The 22,407-nt window shown below is 37.6% G+C and overlaps 2 protein-coding genes across 3 annotated transcripts in view; both read left to right on the top strand.

Moving 5' to 3' along the window:
• LOC133861567 (uncharacterized) overlaps positions 1-5,623 on the top strand; it is an 11,060-nt gene extending 5,437 nt beyond the window's left edge. The window contains exons 1-8 of one of the 2 annotated variants that reach the window (XM_062297355.1): positions 2,553-2,635; positions 2,813-3,590; positions 3,771-4,015; positions 4,118-4,351; positions 4,462-4,554; positions 4,675-4,776; positions 4,868-5,321; positions 5,429-5,623. In XM_062297355.1, the coding sequence (XP_062153339.1) occupies positions 3,587-3,590; positions 3,771-4,015; positions 4,118-4,351; positions 4,462-4,554; positions 4,675-4,776; positions 4,868-5,321; positions 5,429-5,601 (1,305 nt within the window). In that variant the 5' untranslated portion in view covers positions 2,553-2,635; positions 2,813-3,586 and the 3' untranslated portion in view covers positions 5,602-5,623. Of the gene's footprint in view, positions 1-2,552; positions 2,636-2,812; positions 3,591-3,770; positions 4,016-4,117; positions 4,352-4,461; positions 4,555-4,674; positions 4,777-4,867; positions 5,322-5,428 lie in introns of those variants that run through there. The other variant, XM_062297354.1, reaches the window with a different exon arrangement.
• A 770-nt stretch (positions 5,624-6,393) lies between these two features.
• LOC133859189 (proton pump-interactor BIP103-like) lies at positions 6,394-10,206 on the top strand. Its single transcript, XM_062294516.1, has 7 exons — positions 6,394-6,710; positions 6,871-7,044; positions 8,169-8,297; positions 8,410-8,598; positions 8,690-8,863; positions 9,555-9,653; positions 9,773-10,206. The coding sequence occupies exons 1-7, from the start codon at positions 6,420-6,422 to the stop codon at positions 9,866-9,868; spliced, it is 1,152 nt and encodes a 383-aa protein (XP_062150500.1). The 5' UTR covers positions 6,394-6,419; the 3' UTR covers positions 9,869-10,206.
• The last annotated feature ends 12,201 nt before the right edge of the window (positions 10,207-22,407 follow it).

The raw sequence follows: 22,407 nt of genomic DNA, 5'->3' as shown, positions 1-22,407 counted from the left end.
GGAGATCGTTTGACATTTTACATCTAGATTTTATGGCAGAGAGTAGGAACGTCCGGCTTGGTTTGGCAGCAGATGGATTTAATCCATTTGGGAACATGAGCACATCCCACAGCACATGGCCCGTAATGCTTGTGCCCTACAATTTGCCACCGTGGATGTGCATGAAACAGTCGTCCTTCATCCTGTCCCTGGTTATCCCTGGACCGAGCTCACCAGGTATGGATATTGATGTTTACCTTCAGCCATTGATTGATGAGTTGCTAGAACTGTGGAATGTAGGGGTACGGACATTCGATGCTTCAAAGGAGGAAAATTTTATTATGCGATCCCAGTTGATGTGGACAATAAACGACTTGTCAGCGTATGCAGATTTATCTGGTTGGCCTAACAGGGGTGCGAAGGCATGCCCTTGCTGTATGCAATCGACACGTTCTGTACGCTTAAAGAACGGTTGCAAATTTTGCTATATGGGGCACAGGAGATACCTGCCGGCTGAATATCTGTGGCGGCTGAACAGGAGAACATTTGATGGTACTGAAGAATTTGACAGCGCGCCGATTGTGCCATGCGGAGACGAGATCCTCCAACAGTTGGACGGAGTTGCGTTTGGGGATGAGACCGCGGGTAAGAAGAAGAAACGGAAGAAGCGGAAGAAGGGTGCAGGGAGTTCAGATGTTATATGGAAGAAGAAAAGTATATTTTTCAGATTGCCGTATTGGAAAGACAATTTGCTTCGGCACAATCTTGACGTTATGCACATAGAGAAAAATGTCATGGACAATATACTTGGCACTATTTTGGATATAAAAGAGAAAACGAAGGACAACTTGGCAACTCGGATAGACTTGTAGGAAATGGGGTTGAGACCTAAGTTGCATCCGTTCACGGCCGCCAATGGTAAAACGTATATTCCCACTGCCTGTCACACCATGTCTAGAGAGGACAAAGAAGACTTCCTGAAGGTTCTTCGAAATGTGAGGGTCCCGGACGGATACGCCTCGAACATTTCACGATGTGTTCGGCTCAAGGACCATACAATTTCCGGCTTGAAGAGCCATGATAGCCACATACTGATGCAACAGCTTCTCCCAATTGCACTGCGTAAGTCATTGCCTGATAAAGTTGTTAGACCTCTTGTGGAGATTTCTGCATTTTTTAGAGGCATATGCTCAACAAAGCTATCACAAGAAGATATGGATCGACTGCAGGGTGACGTCTGTATCACTTTGTGCAAGCTAGAACAGATATTCCCTCCAGGGTTTTTTACCAGCATGGTTCACTTGGTCGTGCATCTTGTGCGCGAGTGTAGACTCGGCGGACCCGTGCAGTATAGATGGATGTACCCGGTAGAGAGGTAAAATTCGGCGTAATATGTAAATATATAATTTGATTTAAATGTAACCATAATTGACGACAATTAAATTGTCGTGTATGTGTGTACACCAGGAGTCTGGGGAATTTCAAGTCTACTGTGCGCAATAAAGCGGCTCCTGAGGGGTGCATTGCGGAGGGGTACATAGCGACCGAGCTGGTAACGTTCTGTTCAAGGTATCTGAATCATGCACCAACATTCCACAACAGACCTCAAAGGAATCCTGATGGATCCAAGGGGGCGGGCACGCGTGTTACCCTGAACGGGTTGATAATGCACCAGATTCATCGTTATATTGTGTTCAACTCTGAAGAGTTTCACAATTTGCGGACGTAAGTAGTGTTTATATATTTAACATAATTCGAATAACGCAATTAATAACAATTACTACATAATTGTATACGTTGAATATAGGATGCACAAAGACTCGCTTAGGCGATCATGCACTAGAGGTCACATTACGGAGGCTCTTATTGAAGCACAACATCATGAGCAGTTCTGCGAATGGTACCCTGCATATGTAAGGAAATAGTTGTAATTTTGAAGTTGGATAAATTTATGCGGGTTCAATATAATTACCCAATACACGTGTTTAATATTTGTAATTATAACATAGGTCGATGGCCTTGACGATCAACGTAGGGAGGAATTGGGCCACAACTTGGTTATGCGTTGTAGAGGGCTGAAGGAGACAGCGGTAAAGTACAACAGGTACGTGGTAAATGGGAAATTGTTTCGCACGCTTGCCCATGATGTGGGAAGGAGGACTCAGAACAGCGGCGTATGTGTTCCTACCGTTGAAGGCGAAACGTACTACGGGCAGTTAACCGATATAGTTGAGGTCGAGTACTATGACAGGACTACATATGTCCTATTTAAGTGCAATTGGGCAGACCCCACGATGGAAAGAGGATTCACAATAGACGAGTATGGCCTAGTGTTTGTCAACTTCAATCACCTCGTCCACAGGGGAGAACTGATTCAGGACGAGCCGTACGTGCTTACATCTCAGGTGGATCAAGTATTCTACGTCGAAGATGGAAGGAACCCAAATTGGGTTTGTGCGGTTAGGACCAAACCGCGCAACGTGTACGACGTTGGCCAGGGGGATGGGAGTAATGAGGATGGTACAACCTACCATGAGTGCGTACCGCTCGTACTAGACACTGATGACCTACCCGATACGAATGATGAATTCGAGTACGACAGGCCCGACATTGATCCGATTGAAGCTCCTGTGATACAATGATTGATGTATTTCTTGTGAGTATAATTAGCTTGAACTCAACACACTTGACTGATATATATATTGTTTGTACAATTCGCTTGAACTGAATACGAATTTTTATTATTTGCATAAATTTCGTTGTATAATTTGCATATTCATTAAAAATATATTACAAAAAATATTCTAATTAATTTGTCTACCTTTGTTCGCAGGTATTGATGGACCAGGGACGCCCTCCTTATGCATATCGGGCACCTCGCCCACCCGTGCCCCCCATGACCACGCCCACTGATTCGACGGCAGTATATACTGCGGCGTGGCCACACCACCCAGACGGGGCTTATAGACCATTGTTGCCGGGTATGGTGGCCGTGCCCACGTCAGATCACGGGCAGACCAGCACAGCTGGACCTTGCAGCTCTCCATTGTCGGAGCTGCCGACATTATCTCAGATAGGGTTCACCCAACCGGGTAACGCCTATCGATGGTGGGTGCGAGAGGGGATGGGGTCACCAGGTTATGCGCCGTACTTTCCGTATACGTATAGTGGACCTATGACGTGTAACCCTGATAGTGAGACGCAGGATGGTAGATTTCCACTGTCACAGACCGGGGAGATGCAGATGCCGGCTGTGGGGTTGGGACAGATACCGGCACAGGCGGCGATGCAGGGCCAGATTTTGGGGCTGAGACAGATGCCAGCATCGGGAGCGAGTCAGGGCCCGGGGCATGTAGAGAGCCAGATGCCGTTACCTGGTGAGAGCTAGATGCCGCTTTCCGGTGAGAGTCAGATGCCAGATGTGGGGGGGAGCCAGAGTACCCATGAAGAGGACGTTGTGATGTTGGGTACCGATCAGTTGGCCCCCGGTAGCCCCCAGGGTATGGATTCAGATGATGATCAGCAGCCTCCACCAGCCGGAGAGGTTGGCGAGGAGGTTGCAGGCGACCCAGCGACGTAGCACATAGGGATTGGGCAGATTCGGTTGATGGGTAAGTACATATGTAGACATCCTTAAAACTCATATTATGTTACCAAAATATTTTGTTTGGTTTAGAAAAAAATAACTATTTGATTACATTTTGTTTATATATATATATATGTGTGTGTGTGTGTGTGTGTGTGTGTTATTTAGTGTTAACCAATTAAATGTTGAATATATTTTTTATTAGGGTACAACCCAGACGGGACCATTTATTATGAGGTGATTGACGACCCAGCGAGAAACTGGGTGCACCCGAGGGGGAAGAAGGTTGTATTGCAGTACAATGCTGCTATAAAACCTGTAGGACGAGCCTGCAATCGTTTTCGGCGGGCAGAGGGCAAGATGATCAGGAGTGGGTCCTACATACACATGCGGGACGAATGGGCGAGGGTAAATAGGCAGATTAAGCAGGCAATGTGGAACGCGCTGATGGTATGTTTATGAATATAATTTAATTATTTATTTGAATTAAACTTGAGATTAATGTTTTTCTTGAAGTTTTTAAACCTATAATGCTTTGATTGAAATGTGCAGGAGGAGTTCTATCTACCTGTATCAGTAGACGTGCGCAGGGCACAACAGGAGGCGTGGAATGATATTGGCCGTAAGCATCGCTCGTGGAAGTCGAGGTTCAAAACCCAACTACAAATTGGAGACGGTGACACGCCCGAGAGTATCCGTGCGAGAATGCCGGAAAATTTTTTTGAGGAGTATGATGCAGAAGATGTAGACTTCCTGCTGAGAGATTGGTGCAGAGAGCATAAAATCGTATGTAGGCCAAAAAAATGTCAACTATTTTTTAATAACAGTTCATTTAATTTTAGTTTTAATTTAAGTGTGTCAATTGTTACATTTTTATTTTCATGTTCAATGCGTAGGCAACCTCTGAACGGATGAAAAGGTTGCGGGAGCGGAATGACCTTCCCCATTGTGCGGGATCTAAAAGTTATGCCAGATTTAATCACGAGGAGGTAATTAAATATATATGTTTATGTTTTTAATATTTGTTGGTAATTTTTTTTCTTTTTCTTTTTCTTTATACTATTTTTATCGCTATCTGTTTGTTATATATGTCAATTGCATGACGACAGACATGTACATCTGGCACGCCCCCCACTCGCGCCGCGTCGTTCGTGAAGACCCACACAAGGAAGGACGGCACTTACGTGAACGACCGTACACGGGTCTTATGCGTATGCTACTGATTTAGTTTACTAATATTTTTAAATTATGTGTGATATGTCATTATTCAATATATGAATTTTTCATGTTGACGACGTACAGGAGAGGATGACGCAGAGTTTATCCAGTGATCCAGCCGCCACGCAAAGCGTCTCCGCAGACACGGTGCGTTGGGCACCGAACGACGCTTACGAACAGGCGGTTGGGAGGCCTGAGTATGCAGGGAGGGTTCGGCAGGTTGGGCCGAACGTCACACCTGTTCGAGGGACATGTTTCTCATATAGGCCTCGGTCACAGGGGGGACCATCTCAGGGCACGTCGCGGGATTGGGCCGAACAGTCTCGGAAGATGGAAGAGATCCAAGCGGAGCTACAGGCTGAGCGAGCGAGGAATGACCGGTTGGAGCAGCGCGTGCAACAGTTCGACGGCATAGAGCAGCGCTTGCGACAGTTTGAGGTCTTCATGTCCTCCATGGGAGTACCAGCACCATGTGTTGGTAATCAGTCTTCTCCTGCACATGTAGGTAGTACGTCGTCCGTTAATAGTGCATCTGCAGGTATGATTTATATTGTGTATAGGACAAAATTAATTTCAATTTGTTTTCATTACCCCTTTAATTTTGCAAGTAATATTATATACTTTAATTGTCTATATTATTTGCAGGTAATTCGACAACGGTTGGTACGTTGTCGCCTGTTGGACGACAGTTGAGCCAGCATTCCACTGTCGCTACACCTTCGCCCGCTACACCATTCATTGCGCAGCAATCGCCGGTTGGCGAGAACACGCCTGGGACGGTACCTCGTGATTCGCAGGGACGCCCTTCAGATTTGTAGATATTTTGTGTAATTATTTTTTGTTCGTAAATATTTGCTTGTTAATGAATATGTTATTAATTATTGGTTTGTGTTGAAAAATTCAAAAAAAAATTTAATTAACCCAAATAAATTTTAAAAAACAATAACAAAATTATTTTTTTAAAAAAAAATCCAAATTCAGTTTTTTATTTAATTAAAATTTTTATTTAATTTTTTAATTGTATTTTTAATTAAATTAAAAATACAATTAAATAATTAAATTTAAATTTGATTTAAATAAAAAACTGAATTTGGATTTTTTTTTTAATTAAAAAACAATTTGACACGTGTATTGGAATACACATGTCGAATTGTGCAGTTCGTGACATGCACATTTGACACGCGTAATACGCGTGTCAAACTGCACGTGTCTAACTGTTTGACACGTGTACGACACTGTACACGTGTCAAACTGCACGTGACTATTTGCATGCATTTTTGTAGTGCTAAGTCATGGGTGCATGGCTTACTCTGGGAGGACCCCGGCCGTCACGTTACCATTATAAACTATAAGTAGATCCTGTAGGTCAACTGAAAGTTTGTGTTTATCTACTCGCTTGAGGTAAGATTCCTAACTATCTGCTTAATTAGTGACTTAAATTTTGTCTATTTATTTATCTTCGATTTCCATTTTTGTTCTATGTAGCAGTTGATTTTGTACTTGGTTTGCATGTGGATGCATAACTGTGCAGCTAAAATACATATTCTAATATTTACCTCTTACTTAAGGTAAACATGCCAGCTTGATTAGATTTTCTTAGTCTCTGAACCTCAGGCAAAGTCGATCGATCAGAACTATGGAGGAATTGAAAAGTAATGTTACACAAATATCTCCGCCACTTGAGAGTGAAGGAAACAGCATTCACTTGCATGAAAATCGAAAGCAAAAGGACACTGAGGAGCCAATACTTGATGACCCACTAAAGAATGTTGCTGAAGAAGGGCCTGCTCCCAAGAAAGTCCATCGATTCTATTTCGTTAAATTATGGCCATCAAATTTGGAAGTGAGAATCGAAAAGGCCAAAAAGCTTATGGAAAATATCAAGCAAAAGGTTCTTCAAATCTCCACAAACATAGAAGAGAGGAAGGTATGTTAGAAATGGTCGATCTGTATATATAGTACAATGCATGATATCATTAATTACCTTAATTGTTTCGTTGTTATGGTTGAATTAACGATATCATCTCAATTCAAGGAGCAAGATTAATGATGTAAGAGAACGTTATTTTGCTGAATTTTGTCAACAGTATGATCAGGATCGGCTGGTTTCTAGGCTCGAATATCGAGATACTGGATTCAGACAGTGTGTGGAGAACTTGAATTTTCTTAAACCAACTCTGGACAACCTGTGCTTTGCAAATAATGCATACAGAGGGAGGGCTAGCAAATCATGCTTGTCAAAACGAGTGCTTGATATCGATGTAAGAATGAACCTATGTTATTGCTTTTTGGACCTTTTTTTTTTTTTTTTTAATGAATTGAACCAATATTATTGCTTTTTGGTCTTTTTTTTTTTTCTTTTTTTTTTTTAAACTCCACTTACATCACTGGCTTGATCTTTCATCATTTTTCAATCATAGAACTTATAAACTTTAAAAATTGTCAATTTTGTGTATTGCTCTTCCAATTTTTTTCAATTTTTTATTTTATTTATTATTATTATTATAATTTTCAATTTCACCATTCTGTTACAATTTTTCATTAAATCTTAACGGTGGGGTGTCAAAATTGCTAAAATACTGTTTTTGTTTTTTTTTTTTTAAAAAAAATTGCAAGGATTTAAGCGTTGGTCAGGAGTTAGGCCCTGTTTGGATTTGCGATTTCAAAAAGCGATTTTAAAATGTGTAATTTGAAAAATGATTTTTAAAAACACAGTTAAGCGTTTGGCCAAATTGCATTTTGACCTTTAAAATCGTAGGTTAGCTTTTAAAATTCTGTGTTTAAAAAAAAAAAAAAACACCGATTTGCCTGTGATTTGAAAAAAATAGTTTTTTTGAGTTTTCAAAATGCAATTCCCAAATGATTTATTTTCTGCAATTTGGTTTAAAATTTCATACGTGCCCTTAATGAAATTTGCAAAAATACTCATACCTGAATTTTTGAATATATATAAACAACATGACTATTTTGAAAATTTTGACAGAATTTAATTAACAGAATATCCTAATGGATAAGTGAAATTGAAAAAAATTGACAAATTAATATACTAAATTTACCATTTTTAAAGTTTAATAGTATGATTATAAATTGACGAAAGATAAAGTGTCGTAAGTGAAGTTTTCTCTCCATTTTAGTTTTTTGATTTCCTTCTCTCTCTTTTCCAAAAGAAAGGAGAATTTGATGTTCTGCAACTAGCTATAGACAAGCTGCATTCTTCACCTTTTTATAAAAACCAGAGAAGATCACGTAATTCAGGCTCATCATTACAAGACCTTGATAAGAATGTAAGAAGGACAGTATATTTATCGTCTTGCTTTATGATATATATATATATTTCGGTTTCCTTCTCGTCTTGGGTATTCAAGCACTGTTGACATTAATGCAGAAGTTGAATTTCCGGATGCTTCATGGCAGAAAAACTTTGTCCGGGGAAAAGCAACTCTTGAAAGAAATCAATCAAAGCCAGCAGAACGCCATAAGTTCAAGTGTTTCATTAGATGAGCTTAACGATGCTGTAAGATTGAACATGAAACATAACTTTCTCGATCAGTGAATTCATTAGTTCTGTATTGATCTATTGACCATCTTTTCTATTTCTGTGCGTTTTCCTTTGACTGTTGAAGCAGATAGACTGCTTTCGTCCCAGTCCAAGGTGGGATTGGTGGTTCAATAAAAAATGTGCGGATAGGGAGCGGATCATTAAAGAAAGAAATCAGCTTATATGTTTAAAAGAGAGAGTTATTGCCACAGCTGCAGTCAACGGAAAGCTTTGGATCTCTTTGGGTTCAAAACAAGCCATACAAGACAAAGTTGAAGTAAAATAGTCCTCCTATAAACCTCATCTTCATTATTTTTTTTTTAAAAAAAAAATATAACTTTATATGACTAATTCTCCTGTTATTGCAGCTTATAGGTACCGAATTAGATGGAATAATGAAAGAATTGTCGTCAATAAGGACCACTCTTCAACTGAGTAAAGTGAAGATAAAATCTCTGGAGAAGCAATTAGCAGTTGCACGCCACAAACAGAATGAAATGAACGAATGCATTCTTCGACTGAGTAAACTGCATGATGAGGAGGTATTGTGAGTTTCTACTGCTTTATGTTGTAGTTTGTGTACGACAACATTATTTCTTCACCCTTTCTCTTCATAGGCAAACCAAATTTTCTCTTGTCAATGCATCACTACAAGAAAAATGGGCTTTAGCAACTACTAAAAGACCCTTTCCTTGCCACTGATTAGTATCGATCTGAGAAGACAAATGTCGTCGCCCCTGTGGTCATTCTTGCTCTGTCGAGAATGCCCATGCCCATCCATGACACCTCAAATAGAGGTCATTGATGACTAATAGAGAGAACTTTACGTATAATTCCTGATCTATTAATCACCTATATACTTAATTGGACCACTAGTTACCTGCTTTAATTAGCTCGTTGGGAAGCACCGAGGCAGTAGTAGTCAAGAGATACCTAGACAACAATAACTTGGCGCCTGCCAGGAAAAATGTTGAGGACAAAACAAGTAAGCATAGCATTATTCATCCAAAAATTAACAATTAAGCATAACATGGCTTATGTCAAATCCAATAATTTATACTTTAAAATTCTATTCACAATTGAGAGCACACAGATATATATATATATATATATATATATATATATTGAATTATCTTTTAATCTTGTATTACAGAGGAGTAATTCTGTTTTATATATATATATATACAAATGCTACACGATAATTCTTCTAGTTGCTTGATCATATGATTTCAGATTTCCTGCAACTACCAGTGCCGGTCGCTCTTAGAAAATGCCGGGAAACTTGCTCAAAAGAAAGATGTAGCAAACCTTCAGGAATTGTGTCAAGAACAGGTAATTGTGGAATCAAACGTCTTCGATCCTCCATCCAATTTATATTATTGTTTAGCTTTTGACTCCCTACTATACCCTTTTAAAGTCTTGGTTTTAAGAACTTCTTTTTCCATGATTAGGTTGATAGATTCTTTTCCCAGTGGAACAACGACAGAGTTTTTAGAGATGAATGCGAGAAAAGAATTCCGCATGCTGCTCTCCCGCCGATTGAGTGAGGTTGGACGGATAAGGCACTCTGGCAAACATCACACCAGATCGAGGCAATGACTACTAGAAAATTGAAATGGTAGATGAAAGATGTTAAAGACAAGACCCTTCAAGCACGGACTGCCTTTAATTAATGACTCATTAAGGCGGATGAATTACTAATTCCTTCTCTTGATTAATAAATTATATACATTTTCTACGAGGAACAACTTTTTACATATCCTAGCTAGCTGGCCTATATATATGGTCAGGTGTTTGCCCTGACCAGACCAGCTAGCTAGTTTCATGTTGACCAGACCAACTATTTACATATACTATTTCATGCTGAGCTAGTTTCAAGCATAGGCATCAAGTAGCCAAATCATTTTATTTGATTTTTTATTATCTTTTTTTAGTGTAATTTAAATCAGCCCAGTTATGAACAAGTTTTCCCTTTTTTCTGCATTATGCCAAAGTTCGAAAAGTGTATGGAGTAAATGTGTCCGATTTAATTTGAATGATCTAATATACATAGATATATAAAAACAAAGAAGATCATCTATGGCAAATTAATCAAGCAATGTTGATAGCAAACAACGGGGATAAGCAACCTCAAGTTCCAAATGCTACTTACGATAATGGGACTACCAGCACGACTACAATAGGACATTCCTTTCATGAAGACCACAATTTTGGTGAAGCATTCCCCACAAGAACCCTTTGGCTGGATTTTTCATCGTTTGATGGTGGGGATCCGGAAGGTTGGTGTTATTGAGCATCACAATTCTTTGAGTATTAGGTTACTTCAGATCAACAAAGGTTCACAATATCTACCTTTCACATGGAAGGTAAAACCCTTGTTTGGTTTCTAGAATTATGTAGAAAAACTACAACAACATAAAAACCAGGCATTTTATGTCATTATTTAAAGGTCACCATTCACTAGAAAAAGGTCACCAATCAGTTGGTATCATTTATTTCACGTCATTTGCTTTAGGCTGTGATACCATCCGTCTAGATTTTTTTTTAACAATGCTTCTTCCTAAAGCATCATAAATTTACGTCGTTTCAGTGTGAAACGACATAAATATATATGTTTTGGTCCTTTCACATAAATGTCATTACAAGTAATGTCATTTTTTTGTAAAGGATGTAAAATCCAAGAAAATAAATGGAGAGATTAGCAATTAATAAATTGTATTTATTAAATAGATGGGGCTAATAATTATATTCCAGGTGATAATATTTATATTATGTAAATAAAATAAGTCTTAAATGAATAATAGAATTGGAATAAAAATAATAATGGATTATAATGGAATAAATAATTAATGGTATTGATAGAATGTAATTAAATTAAATATGAGTGAAATGCTAATTATTGAATGATAGGATTTTAATAAAGTAAGGTTCTGCAGTAATTTAACAAAAGTTAGGGCTTAAAATAAAAGACAATCTCCCCATTGCCACGTGTCATTACCTGGTTGGTTAAAGATGATTTCATTATCTCCTCCCAACCATTCAGCTTGTGACATATGTCTCTCACCCTATCCCTTTTGTGACGACCCCCTTTTTTTTTTTTTTGAAGACATACAAACGGATCTTCACAGTGGCACGACTACACGTCGCTCAGCCAACATATGGCACATGCACCATAACATGCACCAGATAATCAGAGTTACATCTAACAGCGGAAGATAATAATCAATGTGCAATGGAACACATATCATAAGCGGAAATACATCTAATACATAACAGTTAATTACAAAAAGAGCCATTTACAAGTTTATCTATTTAAGGCTTATAAAACAAATTACACTAATTACATACTAAAATATAGGCTCAACGAATACATGTGCCACGTAGGACACGAGCCATAAATAAAATACCCAAAATGCAGACTACCCATGAGTCCGTGACTTATGACTGTCGCGATATGCTCCAATCATAGCAACTCATACGCTAGGTGGACGAGTCAATATCTATATCTGCAAAACCTGCAACCAAAGTATAAACATCTGCACGGTTGCAGGGGTCGCCGTATCCGTACAGGTGGAATTATGAGCCCACCGTCTTAGCATAAATAAATACACTAAGACCTCAGAGGTATACTATTCACTGAGTTTTCGCAAAGAACCAACTTTTCTTTTCTAGTCATGCGTACACTATAACAGCCACCAACTTTATAAACTTTTGTTTGAAAACCTCCATAGCTGATATAACAAACACCGACTAATAGAAAACATTTAAAGCATACTACGCAGCTGAACTTATAAGTAGAAGTTCCATTGTTGGAAACAACTACATACATCCTCACCTACTATATTACTTTTGATTCAGTGATACTTAGAAAATTATAGCATTTAAATCATGCAACCATCCGATAGAAATATACATAAGCTCTTTTCCATTGAGACTCTTATACATACTAATACGTCTAGCAAAAAGACTCATAGCATAAAAACATCACACTCATGGAAACAATGCTATACATGCTCATGCAGGTTTCCTCATGGAAATTAATCCATGCCTCATGGAAATTAATCCATGCCTCATGGCAATTAACCTTAGTTCCTTATGAAAATTAATCCAAGCCTCATGGGAATTAACCCAAGTTCCTCACGGAAATTAATCCAAGACTCATGGAAATTAATCCAAGCCTCATGGGAATTAACCCAAGTATAGTTTTCCGTGGGCTATAAACCTCACTTCGATGCACATTTAGCATTCATATGCTCATGCCTTAAAACAATAAATTTTATTTCTTGAATTATGCCTTTAACACATGCTTACAATATAAATCCATAAACAATTTAACACATCAATTCTTCTATCAACATTTCCGTAATTTAAATCCCAACATCTCACAATCAAATTCTTCAAATCAGTTCAAATCACACTTTTCAGTCGCATATCATTTCTTATAAACATCATTGATACTTCAACATAATTGAAACTACTTAAAATATCCAAAACATATTGTCAACTTATAGTCGGTTCGGATTTGTGAACCACATATATTTTGCAATTCTATAATATATGAAAATAGTAGTTTCTCAGTGAGTAGAATACTCACCTTGGCTGCGCTGATGTTAAGTAATAAGTCTCATAGACACCACCTTAAAATGTATCACTGTAGAATAACACATTGCACTATTTAGCCTTTTAAATAATTAACACCCTAATTAGCACTTGAATCGCTCAAGGCTAAACCGTTGGAAAACCCATAATATTTTTAAGGGTTCTAAACGTCTACCCATAAATCCTAGACACTAACTAAAACTCAAACAATACTAACCCAAAGTATTTACTAAGGGTTAGATATTAAAATCACTATTTAATTAATTACTAACCCGCAATTAATTTGACTAACCCATAAATTATTTCCACTAACACTTTTATAATAATATTATCCCCAAAATTATTTTATTTAATTTTTTATTATCTTTTTTAGGTGTAATTTAAATCAGCCCAGTTATGAACAAGTTTTCCCTTTTTTTTGCATTATGCCAAAGTTCAAAAAGTGTATGGAGTAAATGTGTTTGATTTAATTTGAATGATCTAATATACATGGATATATAAAAACAAAGAAGATCATCTATGGCAAATTAATCAAGCAATGTTGATAGCAAACAACAGGGATAAGCAACCTCAAGTTCCAAATGCTACTTACGATAATGGGACTACCAGCAGGACTAAAATAGGACATTCCTTTCATGAAGACCACAATTTTGGTGAAGCATTCCCCACAAGAACCCTTTGGCTGGATTTTCCATGGTTTGATGGTGGGGATCCGGAAGGTTGGTGTTATTGAGCATCACAATTCTTTGAGTATTAGGTTACTTCAGATCAACAAAGGTTCACAATATCTACCTTTCACAAGGAAGGTAAAGCCCTTGTTTGGTTTCTAGAATTATGTAGAAAAACTACAACAACAAAAAAACCCGGCATTTTATGTCGTTATTTAAAGGATACTATTCACTAGAAAAAGGTCACCAATCAGTTGATGTCATTTATTCCACATCGTTTGCTTTAGGATGTGATACCACCCGTCTAGATTTTTTTTTTAACAATGCTTCTTCCTAAAGCATCATAAATTTACGTCGTTTCAGTGTGAAACGACATAAATATATATGTTTTGGTCCTTTCACATAAATGTCATTACAAGTAATGTCATTTTTTTTTGTAAAGGATGTAAAAACCAAGAAAATAAATGGGGAGTTTAGCAATTAATAAATTGTATTTATTAAATAGATGAGGCTAATAATTATATTCTAGGCGATAATATTTATATTATGAAAATAAAATAAGTCTAAGATGAATAATAGAATTGGAATAAAAATAATAATGGATTATAATGGAATAAATAATTAATGGTATTGATAGAATGTAATTAAATTAAATATGGGTCAAATGCTAATTATTGAATGATATGATTTTAATAAAGTAGGGTTCTGCAGTAATTTAACAAAAGCTAGGGCTTAAAATAAAAGACAATCTCCCCCTTGCCACGTGTCATTACCTGGTTGGTTAAAGAGGATTTCATTATCTCCTCCCAACCACTCAGCTTGTGACATGTGTCTCTCACCCTATCCTTTTTCCTTCTTTTCTTTCTTTCTCTCCCTCTCCTCTCCTCTCCTCTCCTCTCTGTCACTCTTGCACGTACCCTTTCCCTTGTTTTTTCTCTCTCTCTTCTCTCCTTCTCCCTCCTTCCTCTCCCTTAGTCACGCACATCAGCGGCCCGACTCCTCCTTTCTCCCTTCCCTTTCCTCTCTTCTTCACTTACACACACGGCCATGAGAGACACAGAGATGAACCAAGAGAGTGAGAGAGCCTGTGAGTGTGGAAGGTGGGTTTTGGGCCGAGGGTGGTGCAATTTTGGGGTTGTGGTGGCTAGGCCACCATTGTGACGTGGTGGCAGTGACTAGGTAGTGGATTCCGGCCTTACTTGGTGAGATTTCTCTTCCCATGCCTTTGATTTGGCTTGGGTTCCTTTGATTTCCGGATGAACCGATTGGGTCCCTTACGGTTTGGAAAATTATGTGTCTTTTCTTTGGGATTGTTTGTAGCTTCGGTTAAAAGACGAGTTGTAGAAAAATGAGAAGTAAAATGGGGATTTCGGCCATGGATGTCAACAAAGGTAAAATGCTTAGCTTTTCTTCATATTTCCGTTACACATTGCCTAAATAACACGAAAATTGCATGATATTGTAGGGCTTTGATTGGGTTTGGTTTAAGAAGAAAATCTAGGATTTATGGTAATTTTTGGAGGTGATGGCCTGTAAAGACCAAGAAAATTAAATAGGACATTTAACAATTAATAAATCATACTTATTTAATACGGGATTGATAATTATATTCTAGGTAATAATATTTATGTTAAGAAAATAAAATAGTCTAAGATAAAATAATAGAATTAGAATAATAATAATGATGGGTCCTAGAGAATAAATAATTATTTGTATTGGTAAAAATATAGTTAGATTACATGTCGGGGTTAAATATTAGTTGTTAAAAGATAGGATTTTAATATAATAGGGGTCCTAAAATAATTAATAAAAGTCTGGGCATTTAAAATAAAAGAAATCTTACTTTGCCATGTGTCAATACCCGGTTGGCAGGGAGAAGATAAGGCTATCTTCTCCCAACCATTCACACACACACACACACACACACACACACACGTGGCACTTTCTCTCCCCTATTTCCTCTTTTTCTTTCTACTTTTCTTCCTTTCCGGATTCACACCTGTACGCCCACTTCCCCTTCTTCTTTTCTTTCCTTTCTTCTTTTCTCCCGCAGCCCACCTTCCCTTCTCTTCATCTTTCTCCCTCTCTTGCCCTTACTGTCACGCACACACAACCCCCTTCCCATCTCCTTTCTTCCTCTTCTCTTCATCACACCCACACGCCCGTGAGAGTGATAACCCGGGAGAGAGATGCTTAGAAAGAGACATCACAGAGGAAGAGATCCACGCAAAGGAAAGAAGAAGAACAACCAATGAAAAGATTCTCATTCCCTAGCTTTTGGGCTTAGATTTCGTTGAGGTTTTCAGAGATTATACTGAATGGGTGTGCTAAATTGCTTTAGATTTCCATGAGTTTGTTCTAATACCGAATGGGTTTCTTAGAGATTGATTGTATCTATGTTTTTGGGTTGAATCCAAAAACGGGTATGGATTTTATGGCATTTGATTTAAATGATGTTCTAAGGTTTGAATGGGTTATTGATGGTATTTATATTTTAGGTATAATGCTAAATGAAAATGGAGTTTGATTTGAGTTTTGTTGAAATAGAAGAAATCTAGGGTTTTATATGAGTGGCCGAATGGTGCTCTTTTTTATGGTTTTGATTTTGTTCATGCTAGCTTATGTATAGTACTCTAAAATGGATTGTTAGATTTTAGTTGAAGTGGAAAAGTAATGTTTTGTTAGAAATCTAAATCTGTTATTTGTTCTTCAGCAAAGACATGTTTGCATATTGGAGTCCCACTCTAGTGCTTGCATAATCACACTATCGTTCAAAGGCAATGAATCTCAATGTATTCAAGTGTAGTGTTACCAATAATTGAGAATGCAAATGTCTTTGTATAGCTGAGCTAAATGTCTTGTTTTATTATTTTCAAAATGCATTAAGCCTCAATGTATTGGTAGGTAGATGTTTCATTAACTTAAAGATGCTAATGCTCTATATAGATATGCCTCGAGCATCAATGTACAGTGTGTTGGTATTTCTTATGCATGGGATGCTTGTGTTTCGGTGCAGTAGACTAAATGACATTATTTCTAACTTAGAGGTTATGTGCATGCAAATGTCCTCGCGTGTATGTAAACCTGAAAAAACAAACCACAAAGTATTATCGTAGGTGAGGTCGTACATAGTTGTTTCTACAACAGAACTTCTATGTATAATCTTAGCTGCCTAGTATGTTTAAAATGTTTTCTATTAGTCGGTGTTTACTATATCAGGTATGAGGGTTTTCAAACAAAAGTTTATAAAATTGGAAGCTGTTATAGTGCTCACAAGACTATAAAGGAAAAGCTGGTTCTTTGCGAAAACTTAGTCAGTTTAATATCACTGAAGTCTCGGTATGTTTTATACTAAGACAGTGAACTCATTATTTCACCTATACACATGTGGCAACCCCCACAACCGTATAGATGATATTCTTTTGGCTGGAGGTTCTCCAGTCGTAGTTGATAGTGTTGTAGAAGTGCACTTGGAATATTATGATCAAAGCTCGCCGCGACGGTCTTAATTGCGGGACCATGAGCGTCCTTTGATTTATAGGTTTTGTTTATAGCTTGTGACGCTTGTGTCACTTGTTATTGTATAAAGCCATTTATGTTATGTATTTAATTTGAGGGAAAGACTTAATCAGTTAACTATTAAATGGCTATTTGTTGCAATTAATTTGTAATAGATGTATAAGTTGTGATTTTTGCTATTCATGTTTATGTTTTTCGCTGCATAGTTAGATAGACGTTACTTTGATTATCATGTACATGTTATGGGGCATGTGCCATATGTTGGCTGAGCGACACATCGTCGTGCCACTATGAGGATCCATCGTATTTTAAGAGATTAATATTTATGCAAACGATTTGTATAAAAAATAAAAAAATAAAAAAATGGGCCGTCACAAAGGACACAATTTTTTTTTTGGTGATACTTACACAATAAACATCATTGTAACATCCCACATCGCCTGGGTATGAGAATGAAAATGTGCTTATATGTATTAATGCACTCTTCTTAACACAACACGTTTTAAAGCCACGATGACCATGAACCTATTAGAACTCTGCAGTTAAGCGTACTTCTGCGAGAGTAGTACTGGGATGGGTGACCTCTTGGGAAGTCTGGTTCGGAGAGCCAAAAGCGGACAATATTGTGTCATTTGGGGTGAATCATTACAGTCATTATTTTGTGAAGCCTACTATATAAAAGATGTTAAAATTTTATGACGCTTATGTATTAAACGTCATTATTTTGTGACACCTAATGTATAAAGAACGTTAAAGTTTTATAACATTTTCTCTGTAAGTGCCACAAAATTATGTCGTTTACACAGTAAACGTCATAAACATTCCATATACAGTTTACGTCTTTTAATTGAAAATAATATGCATGCCTTTTCTTGTTGAACTTGCAGCCCATATACTCACATCACATGATGGTGTTTGTTTTGACAAGGACTGACAGCTTCCTTCATTCACTACAGTCTAATATTGTAGTCATTATTGTCATTTAGTCACGGTCATTATGATCACTGAAATTTGTATTGTAGTCAGTACTTCATTGTCCAAATTTAAATTTAGCGCATTTAATGATGTATATAAAATCAAAATTAGCACGCCTTTTTACAAATTTAAATAATTTGGAATCATGTATACCATTAGATATACTAACTTTAAATCTTATCTATTTCATTTGGAATTAAGAGAATTCATGCTCGTGTCGTGTGCCCATAAGGACTCTGGAATAAGATCCTATTCATTTAAAAGTATTGATTGTTGGATTCTATTCATAACTAAGAGTAATCTTCGCAAATCAAGATGACTTGTTCAATAATGTGACAGCAAATTCACATATGTGGCTTGAAATCTAGTCCATGTAGCATAAAGGAATCTCATGAGAATTTTATCCCTACATATCTAGCCAAGTCAGCAGAGTATGCTAGAAGAATAAAAAATAACATTTCTCTATCTAGCCATGATCGATTACTAAGTTGTCAAACAAAACGTCTATTCGAGTGCACAGTATACTGAGAATGATAAAATTTCTAAAGTCGAAAAAAAAAAAAGGAAAGAAAAAGGAACATGGTTTGGATGAGTTAGGTAAGAAGTATGAGAATGTCGTTCTACATAGTGATAGTGAGAGTGCGATCTTTCTTATAAAAAAACTCGGCCTATCATTCAAGAACGAAGCACATTCAGTTAAGGAATCACTTCATTCGCTCTCTTTTATAAAGTGAACATTTTATTCTTAAGAAGATTTGTGGAATTGAGAATCCGGCAGACATGTTGACAAAAAGTGTAACTATTGAGAATTTGAAACTGTAGTTGGTCTTCGAGGTTGAAGATAGGAGGAAAGTTGTAGCATCGGTGCTTAAGCCATGGAGGAATATGGAGCATGATGTTGGCGAAAGGGCCAGTCTTGAATTAGGAGATTGTTATGTTGTGGAGAATGTCCGAACAAGCAGGCTATTCTGTCCGGATAGGTGTTCTAGGGAATCACTTATTCAAGTGGTGTTTGGATGAGAGTTACAGAGAGTGTCGAACTCTTGGCATGTCCAGACGGGAAGTTTATCGTGTCTGGACGAGAGCTCCAAGGAATAACAAATTCGTGACATGTCCAAACAGTGTGATGGTATGTCTAGACACATGGGGCATTTAGCTACAGAACCCAAAGGGTGTCAAGACGGCCTAGGAGGGTGTCTGGATGCCGCTTCCTATCTAGCTCTAATTCTCTATTTAAAGACCCGTTATGAGACTCTCTTAGTATGAGAAAATTGTTGAAACACTTAGGTATTTTTTAGGTTTTCTATAGAGGTTTTATGAGTTTGATTGTTGATTAGTTTAATCAACGTCTTTGTATTGCAAAAGTCTCTTGTATTGATTTCTCCACCATAGCGAAATCTAGTGCAACTCTGTGGACATAACCTTTAGCAGGGAACCACGTAAATGTTGTGTTCTTTTGTGATTGCCTGATAGTCTTTGTTGCGCTTTATTCTTTTTTTGGGAAATATGGTATATTTTCCTAACAACATTGGTGATACATAATGTTATTTGCGGTCATATGAATTGTTTTTTTAAATAATTTATTTATGCCTTTCACATGTTCATATTCTGATAGGCTAACGTTTATGGTAATAGCATCAGTCAATTACTAGTTAATTGGCATGGAGGAATTACCAGTAACACTCCAAATTAGTCGAAATTTATTAACTTAATTTTGGGGGCATTAAAATTATCATCCTTCCAAAGTACTAATATAATGCTTAACATTGTCTTCCATTAGCAAAGGCTTTCACTTAAATTTTAGTATTCACTTAATTAGTACTATCCATTTGGTTTCAAAGTGTGACGTTTGAAAAGATAGCGATTTCATAACACAATTTTTAAAAAGGTAGTTAAGGGTTTGGTGTAATCGTGGTACACCCTTTAAAGTACGAGTTTAACCCTTAAAATAATGTGTTTCTAAAACGCACCTATATATTGAATGCGGTATGAAAATGTGAATTTTTTAAGGTTTCAATCCACACTTTTTTTTATCTTTTCTTTTCTTTTCTTTTCTTCTTTTTTTTTTTTTTTTTTTTTTTAATTTTTTTTGCAAACGCACTTACAAATGGGAATTTTCAGCATTTTGGTTAAAAAAAAAATCTTTTTTTTGCCTACAAAATCGTGAGTCCAAATACACTCTTAATTTGAATATATTTTTATTTCATAAAAAGTAAGAATAAACATTTGTTGTCACAGTCCTATCCCAAAAAAGGACAAAGGCAGTGATCATGTGTTCTCGAGTGTGTATTATAAGATTCATATATTCAATTAATAATCAAGAGCAATTTTAAATAAAAGAATCTTAATAAAAGACTCTTGTCGAAGATGTTCTCCGACGATATCATGCCGCCAGTTCTTGGTGGTAAAACAGCATAAGAGCTGCGGAATACCATTCAACGAATCTTCACCTCCACCTCACGTGCTCGCACCCTGAGCTTCCACTACTAATTAGCCACCGCCAAGAATAGCGGATTATCCATCGCAGATTACTTTGAGCGCCTTAACACCATTAGCGCGACCCTTTCTACCACCAGTCAACCAATCAAAAACTTTAAGTTCATCTCCTACCTCCTTGTTGACCTGGGTCTGGAGTATGACCCACTGATCACCACCCTAACGACCCAAGTGGAGCCCCTCACCGACGATGATCTCTTCAGCCACTTGCTCACACATGAGACGCGTCTTGAGCATCACGCCCAGTTAGTAGTGGAATACTTTTTTCCCACCACCAACATTATATTGCTTCCCGCAACCGCTCCTCCTCAAATGGGAGCCAAAACACGAGGGCGTGGATATAACCCACAACCCCCTTCTCATGGGCCCTCAAATAAAATGTAGGCCCACATGCCAAGTTTGTGGCAAGCAGGGCCAAACGGCCCTGACTTGCTGCAACAGATTTGACCAAGCCTATTAGGCTGATGGGCCCCAATCTCGCAACCTAAATTGGTATCCAGTTATCTAACACCCCACTTAAAAATGTGGAAACTATTTAAAAATAATTGCCAGTGTAGAAACCACGAGGCTTTCAAATATTTTAAAAGTGTACAAAAACTTCTTGAAATGTATATACTTATGCACCCATGTAGAAGTGTTTTACAAAAGGTGTAGTTAAAAGAGTTTTTAAATTTTAGAGTTCAACTATCATCGAACGAGGGATCAATCGATTGATGTCCCCCCACCTGTATGCTTTTGGAAGAAACTTACACAACATGCAAAATGAGAGGGCTCGATCTAAAGACGAAAGATGAACCCTACGTTCTATTTTCGTTCATTTGAGAGATTCAACCTTAAAGAGAGGGAGAAAGGAGGAGAGAGAAGGCTCTCTTCTATGGTGACCAAAAGTTTGTTGACTATGATTATTTTAAATTATTTCATAATCCATAATGCTTGGCTGGCCCTGTAAATATATTAAAGTGGCACAGAAATCTTTGACAAGATATTCGGAAGAGTTGAATTTATTTATTTTTAGTTTGGTATATATACTTGGCGTGGGGTGCAAGTGTCTTGGGGGATGCCTAAGTGGGTGGCTTATTGGGAGGACCCCGTCACGTTTCCATTATAAACTATAAGTAGATTCCGTAGGTCAACTGAAAGTTTGTGTTTATCGATCTACTCGCTTGAGGTAAGATTCCTAACTATCTGCTTAGTGACTCAAATTTAATTTGTCTATTTATTTATCTTCGATTTCCATTTTTGATTTATGTTTTGATTTTGAGGCTTTTGTTCTTGCGGGTGTTGGCTTAGCTTGGTTTAAGTTACACTGAAATTTTTTCTCACGAGCTGAGTGCCCGATAACGCACTTGGCTCGTCAAAAAACCGAGCTCGAGCTAGAGCTCAGACAAGAATTTACTCTTGGAGAGCCGAGCCAAGCTCAATATTCAATACTCGTCACGAGCTCGAGCTCATGAAAATTCTCAACGAGCCAAGCTTGAGCAACTACTACTCGCCCGAGCTCGGCTCGTATACATGCCTTTCAAAGAGTAAAAAATAAAAATCATGCTCCAAAGGACCGAAACCCACAACCCACAAAAGTCATGCTCTGAAACCACTGTGAAAATCTTAGACTTGCCGGTGATAGATTTGATGAAAATATGAATATTGTTTGAAATCTAAACAAATTTTGGACTCTTACCTTGATGGATTTTGTCGGCCGGTGGAGAGAGATGTTGCTTAACTTGCTTGGACTTGGAAATCTGTTGGAGTCTTGGAGAGAGTCAGAGAGGGGCTGAACTGATGATTAGATGATTAGATGAAAGAAGAAGAGAAGGGCTGAACTGCTGGAG

Source organism: Alnus glutinosa, chromosome 2, assembly GCF_958979055.1.
Source record: "Alnus glutinosa chromosome 2, dhAlnGlut1.1, whole genome shotgun sequence".
NCBI lineage: Eukaryota > Viridiplantae > Streptophyta > Magnoliopsida > Fagales > Betulaceae > Alnus > Alnus glutinosa.
This window is presented reverse-complemented; position numbering and strand designations above follow the sequence as displayed.

Coding starts and splice junctions, on each gene's coding strand:
- LOC133859189 (XM_062294516.1), top strand. CDS start 6,420: ATGGAGGAATTGAAAAGTAATGTTACACAAATATCTCCGCCACTTGAG. Junction 8,298..8,409: donor TAGATGAGCTTAACGATGCT/GTAAGATTGAAC, acceptor CTGTTGAAGCAG/ATAGACTGCTTTCGTCCCAG. Junction 8,864..9,554: donor GTAAACTGCATGATGAGGAG/GTATTGTGAGTT, acceptor ATATGATTTCAG/ATTTCCTGCAACTACCAGTG.